This window comes from Musca vetustissima, unplaced genomic scaffold, assembly GCF_032173495.1.
Source record: "Musca vetustissima isolate MV318-11 ecotype Yass unplaced genomic scaffold, APGP_CSIRO_Mvet_v1 utg484799, whole genome shotgun sequence".
Lineage (NCBI taxonomy): Eukaryota > Metazoa > Arthropoda > Insecta > Diptera > Muscidae > Musca > Musca vetustissima.
Window position 1 is genome coordinate 1 of NW_026875139.1, and position 6,750 is coordinate 6,750.

At 36.0% G+C, this 6,750-nt stretch overlaps 2 protein-coding genes across 2 annotated transcripts; one reads left to right on the top strand and one right to left on the bottom strand.

Moving 5' to 3' along the window:
- Positions 1-164: 164 nt before the first annotated feature.
- On the top strand, positions 165-1,281 carry LOC133337654 (zinc carboxypeptidase-like; the record flags this gene model as incomplete). Its single annotated transcript, XM_061545859.1, has 3 exons — positions 165-655; positions 720-1,016; positions 1,082-1,281. Coding segments are annotated over 3 exons (988 nt in total), but the record flags the coding sequence as incomplete, so codon positions are not given.
- Positions 1,282-2,452: 1,171 nt separating this feature from the next.
- LOC133337653 (zinc carboxypeptidase-like) lies at positions 2,453-3,485 on the bottom strand. The gene is made up of 4 exons (XM_061545858.1): positions 3,458-3,485; positions 3,080-3,301; positions 2,718-3,014; positions 2,453-2,652 (listed from the first exon to the last, which is right to left on the bottom strand). The coding sequence occupies exons 1-4, from the start codon at positions 3,483-3,485 to the stop codon at positions 2,453-2,455; spliced, it is 747 nt and encodes a 248-aa protein (XP_061401842.1).
- Positions 3,486-6,750: the final 3,265 nt, after the last annotated feature.

Here is a 6,750-nt window from a genome sequence, read left to right on the forward strand (position 1 = left end):
TTATGAACTCACCATTGATGATTTGCAAGAGTAAGTGTCAATATACCCACATTTTTGGAAGATATAAATTATATGAGGGCTTTCAACCTGTCGCAAACACTACTTTACTTCATTGTAAAAAAAAACATTTTTTTTCTAATTTTAATTTAATTTCTCCTTGGCAGAGTTTTGGAACAAAGTATGCCCGTCAATATGGAATCGAAAAATTCGACAATGACCTGGACTGCCTACCATCCTTTGGCTGATATTTATGATTGGTTGGATTCTTTGGTAATTGATAATATGTTGACCATTACACCATACATTATTGGCAAAACCTATGAAGGACGTCCCATTAAGGCTGTCAGAATTTCTACCAAACCTGGAAACAAGGCTATTTTCATTGAATCCAACATCCATGCCATTGAATGGATTTCCTCGGCCACCACCACATGTTTCATTAATAATTTGCTCAAGGCTGAATCAGCTGAGATGAAAGAATTGTTAATGAATTACGATTGGATTTATGTACCCGTTTTGAACCCCGATGGTTTGGAATATACTCACAATGTTGAACGTTTGTGGCGTAAGAATCGTAAACCCACTGGTTTCTCTAACTCCTCGGGTATTTGCTACGGTACCGATATGAATCGTAACTTTGGTTTTATGTGGGGAGGTGGGTACATCCTTTTTTGTAAAATGATAATATATTATTGATGTTTACTTTTATCGATTTTTAGGTGCTGGCCACAACTTTGATGTACCCTGTGATCACTGGTATGGTGGTGCTGCCCCCGATACCGAACCTGAGGTCTTGGCCTTGCAACACTTTGTCAATTCCTTCCCTGAGGGTTATATTCGCATGTATTTGGCTTTCCATGCCTTTGGCAACTTCGTCCTGTTGCCCTATGGCCATTCCAACACTGAATTCCCTCCCAACTATGATCAAATGATGCGTATTGCCAATGCCTTTGCTGATGCTGCCCAAGTGAAATATGGAACTGAATTCTTGAGTGGTGCTAGTGGTCTTTTGAATTGTAAGTAATTTGGGGTTTTAATATTCTTTGAAATATAAATTACATCTTATGTGTTTGTATTTTAGATCCCGTATCCGGCTCGGCCAAGGATTGGGCCTATGGTGTTAAGAAAATCCCCTTCACAGCCACCATTGAATTGCGTGATGATGGTTCCAAATATGGTTTCTTCTTGCCTGCCTCTCAAATCTTGGAAGTATGCGCTGAAGTCACTGATGGTTTGGTGGAAATGGTTCGTAAGGCCCGCGAAGAAGGTCTTTTCAATTAAACTTTAACATAATTTGTGTTAAGCAAAAAGAGGCTAATAAATTTTGTAATTTATAACGAATTATATATTTAATTTTCAATGGGTGGAGGTGGGTAAAAAACTTATAGTTAATTTATAGACGAGCTGAAGGGAGTCTTTCCTGACCTGAATGATGACCATATAGATGAGCTGAAGGGAGTTTTATAGACGAGCAGAAGGCAGTATTTATAGACGAGCTGTAGGGAGTCTAATGAACGAGCTGAAGGGAGTCTTTATAGACGATCTGACGGCAGTCTTTACAGACGAGCTGAAGGGTGTCTTTAGAAGCAGGCTCAATGCAGGCCAGAAAATGAATCCTTTATAGAAAAATATAAAAAATTGAGGTTGGGCCCATAGCTGCGACAATATGGAAAGACGATTAATCGATATTGATAACGACAATGTTGTCTTTCAAAGGGGTGTTTACCAGGGACGAAAGCAGGGGCGGCCCGGGACCACCCCCACCCCCCGAAATGAAAAATTTTCACAGTAAATTTCTGTTTGCAACAGCGATTTTTTTCATTTTGTAATATTTCCTTTTATACATATAATGTGACCAAAGTAAACCCCGATCCCGTACTCGGATCAGTGGTATAACATTTTATAAAGCCATAGTTACAAAACTTCAAAATTAACAACTAAATTATTATTTGGCTTATCACTTGATATCTCATGTCTAATTAATTAATCAGACTCTATAACGAATTTCAGATAATTATAGACTGCCCAGATTATTAATTATTAGTAATACGAAATTATTTTTTAAGAAGAGTCCGATTAGACAGACTCCCTTTGTGGGAGTTAGAACCATAACCAAAATTTAGAGGATATATGCATTTCTATATTTAATTTGTAACACAAAATATTTCCACATTTTTCACACAGTCCTCAAACAACGATACCCAATTTTTATACTGATGATTTTGACTACATTTTCAAGCAAATTAAGTGTAATTTTGGAAAGTCTTAAAAACATAGAATATAAAGTCACATTGCGAACATGACATTCGTACTGACCCATTTTACAATTTGTTTAGTTCGAAATTATATTCAGCCCCTTGTATAACATACACAATTTTTCTTCTTATTGTTTAAATTAATTACTTAATTTATTAGCCTCTTTGTAATTCGCTTATAATAAAATAAGCTACATTTAATTGAAAAGACCCTCCTCGCGGGCCTTACGAACCAACTCCACCAAACCATCAGTGACTTCAGCGCATACTTCCAAGATTTGAGAGGCAGGCAAGAAGAAACCATATTTGGAACCATCATCACGCAATTCAATGGTGGCAGTGAAGGGAATTTTCTTGACACCATAGGCCCAATCTTTGGCGGAACCAGATACGGGATCTAAAACACAAACACATAAGATGTAATTTATACTTCTAGGAATATTAAAACCCCAAATTACTTACAATTCAAAAGACCACTAGCGCCACTCAAGAATTCAGTTCCATATTTCACTTGGGCAGCATCAGCAAAGGCATTGGCAATGCGCATCATTTGATCATAGTTGGGTGGGAATTCAGTATTGGAATGGCCATAGGGCAACAAGACGAAATTGCCAAAGGCATGGAAAGCCAAATACATGCGAATGTAACCCTCAGGGAAGGAGTTGACAAAATGTTGCAAAGCCAAGACCTCAGGTTCGGTATCGGGGGCAGCACCACCATACCAGTGATCACAGGGTACATCAAAGTTGTGACCAGCACCTAAAAATCCAAATTAATTCCACATCAATAATACATTCGAATTTTGCACAAAAATATTAACTCACCTCCCCACATAAAACCAAAGTTACGATTCATATCGGTACCGTAGCAAATACCAGAGGAGTTAGAGAAACCAGTGGGTTTTACGAAATCCATTCCAATGGTCAACATATTATCAATGACCAATGAATCTAACCAATCATAAATATCAGCCAATGGATGATATGTAGTCCAGGTCATTGTGGAATTTTTCGATTCCATATTGACGGGCATACTTTGTTCCAAAACTCTGCCAAGGAGAAATTAAATTAAAATTACATTTGATTAAAAATCTTTATAAAGCAAAGAGGTGTTTGAGTACAGGTTAAAGAACCCTCATTCCTCAAGCTCCCCAAGTGGATCACAATGTATATCTTCCAAAATGTAGGTATATTGACACTTACTCTTGCAAATCATCAATGGTGAGTTCATAATTGAATTCATGATATTTTAAGTGGCTTTCCAATGCTTTGTTATTGGCAGGATCAATGGTAAGAACATAGCTGCGACCAGGACCACCGATGTCATTCAAAAAGCGAACCTATAAATACAATTATTTATTTAATGATGACTTTTTCTACCTTCAGAAAAAGGGGTGTGTCCAACTCACAGGAATATTATTGGCTAATTTCTTGTATTCCGACAGCTGTTGTTCATCCTTGACAAAGACTTTATAGACTTTGAAGCCGTCATAACGTGCTGCTGGTGGTTTAAAGGCAGCTGTCACCCCAAGGACTGCTACGGTGATTGCCAAAACTGCGAGTAATTTCATGATGTTTCCCAATGCCAATGAACTATGAATCTGACTTGATTAGAATAGCTATTCGGCTTTTTATATAAAAATTTAGCAACCTCTAGATTTCATAGGAGAAAGTTTTCTTATCTCGATATCATAATTTTATAGGTGGTCATTTAATTTTCATAAACAATGAGAATCGATAATAAAAGTTTGAGTGTATCTGACTACATTTGCCAAATGGGACAAGAAACTGTTTTGAATAGGTCTACCATTATCAGGGTAATAATTGTTGATTATTACTGACCTGCATAAGGAAGTACTTTTTTTGACTCTATTTAAAAAATGAGTATTCATATTTCATTATTTCGAATTGAAATTTACAAGAACACCCCAGAATGAATATGGACCAATAGAAAATATGTTCCTAGTCCGCTTCATGAAAAAGCATTTTATCCTTTAAAGATCAGCAAAGGATTGTCTATATAGTACACAAATCCCTTTTATTTGTGGAATACATGTAGAAGGTCCTCCACCTATAGAAGACCTGCCATCTATTTATAAAAAAAGGTAAACTGTGTTATAGGGTATTATGTCTTTGTGCATATGTTTGTAACAGGCAAAAGGAAACGGGCCCATGGTTCCTTTTTATAATATGCATAGAATCATGTTAAATTTTAAACAAAGTACAGGTCGCATTTATTATCCCAATTGGATGAAATTTGGCACAACTCATTTATTTGGGCCAGGAACGAACCCTTTTGAAACTGGGAAAAATCGGTTCAGAATTAGATATAGTGCACCAAAAAGTCCATTTTAGGCCTATTGGCGTAAAATTTTGCAAAACGTACTGACGTTAGGATAGCCTAATTAGCAAATTGTGCACAAAAGAATTAAAGGGTGAACTAAATAATGAACTGATTGTGGGTGAACTGTAGATTATATTTTCAATAGCGCTCTGTGTTGTAACATTATGAATAGCTTGATTTAAGTAGATTTACATATTTTTCTAAACAAATCTAAATCTGCCCTTAATTACATGTACTTTGGCATGGCTTACCGAGAACATGTGTGTTGATTGATGTACCAAAGAGGAATCCATTGTACCAAATTTTACCGAATTCGGTTAAAAAGCACGCTCAAGAACCCCCTTTGCGTGGGCCGATATAGCTCATCTTCGAACTTGACCTGCCTGCAGACAAAAGAGGCTAGACAACAGACGGACGGACATTTTACACTGATAAATTTTTTCTCCGCGTAAAATTTTTGCAGGGTTGGAAGTGATTATGTCGATGAATTATAAATGAAAAAACAAAATTAATAAAAATTTACAATTATTGCCGGTTATTAATCGTTCGGTTAAGTCGGTTCACATATAGACACAGATCATATATTTAAAGTAGTCCACTTTCATGTCAATGGTCCTTCAAAAATGCGAGGTCTGTTAGGATGCATCTCTTGCATATAGCCAAAGTGGTAAAGGGTATCATATAGTGGAAAAGACATTACTCGAAAATAATTGTGAATTATTATTCAGCAAATTGTGAGCTGACACAATTATTTGCCGAAGTGGATTTGTCAATCTAATTGAGATTTTAGGGAAACCCCCATTGAAATTGCTGAAATTTCTATTTGGTTACAACAATCGTTTGGTAGAATTGTCCTTTTATGTATGTTTCCTATATTTTCAATTCAAAAATTTGTCAGTATTTCTATGGTGTAGAGTATCTTAAGTTCGGCCATGCGTTATTAGGGTCAGTCCACGCTTTGGGGTTTTCAGATTGCTTAAAGTATACGACCAGAAAAAAATTTTGTTTATGTCATTTGCCTGTGGAAAGTCATATTAATCGTAATTTATTAGACCTAAATGAAGTGGAATAAACGAGAATTGTACTTGAACCAACATATATTATATTGCTACTGACTTAAATTACAGAATCATGTTGCATGTTTTTATACCCTTCACCACACAGTGGTACAGGGTATTATGTCTTTGTGCACCTACACCTACCACCCGTTAAGAAGCAACTCAATATCTATGCCCTGCAGCACTACAGAGAATTAAACGATAAATCCCGACTACGGAATTTTCATCAGTGGCAATTTCATGTTGCCGATCAAGATTATCCACCACGCTGTTTCATCTATCGCAATCGTTGGGGACAATTGGTTCGTGCTGGTTTTTATCTTCCACATAACTACCTAGAGGTCCTTTATCGATAGAAAGACTAAGAAAAGGTTCAATTTATAAAATACCTGTAAAAGAGTTTTTATCTGTGGAGGATCTGTAAAAGATATTTTTCTTTATCAAATAGAACCCGTTTTTATAGTATATCGAAAGACATTCTCTGATGTTTAGGATATCTGTAAAAGATACTAAATCCGCAGTTGTATTCCATTCATACGTTTTCAATTAAAATTGAAATTCCTTGTTAAACATTTTTGGCGTTTTTGAATAATAGCATCATTTGACAACACTTGATAGTTGTGGGTGTGTGTATAATTTATTTGCTGATAAATTTGTCTAGATTTGGGAAAATAACGTAGTGAATTGTTTTGTTTTTATTTAGAAAGTAGTAGAAAAAATGTCCATCGTAAACGTCATACATCGCTTCGCCTTTGATCTTCGCCATCATAATAGGGGTATAATTTGTGATGACAATACCAATAACGACTGGACACTAAAACGATGTTGTATATGGTACTATATAACAGTCATTAACTAATAAACCTGTCTAGGTTTGGTTATTACCTACTTTGTATTAGTGACAGGATTTCTACCTTTCGGTACTGGTAAATAAATTGTAATTTTGTTCGTTTTAAGGGGATCCTTCCCCTTTCTCGTTTTCAAAAAATTGATTTTTATATTCTCAGCCGTATGGCTAATGAGGATATACTTTGCTACATTCTTTAAGATTTAACCAGTGAATAAGCGTTAAGTTCGGTCGGCATTCGGTGACA

Coding starts and splice junctions, on each gene's coding strand:
- LOC133337653 (XM_061545858.1), bottom strand. CDS start 3,485: ATGAACTCACCATTGATGATTTGCAAGA. Junction 3,302..3,457: donor ACCATTGATGATTTGCAAGA/GTAAGTGTCAAT, acceptor TCCTTGGCAGAG/TTTTGGAACAAAGTATGCCC. Junction 2,653..2,717: donor CGCTAGTGGTCTTTTGAATT/GTAAGTAATTTG, acceptor TTTGTGTTTTAG/ATCCCGTATCTGGTTCCGCC.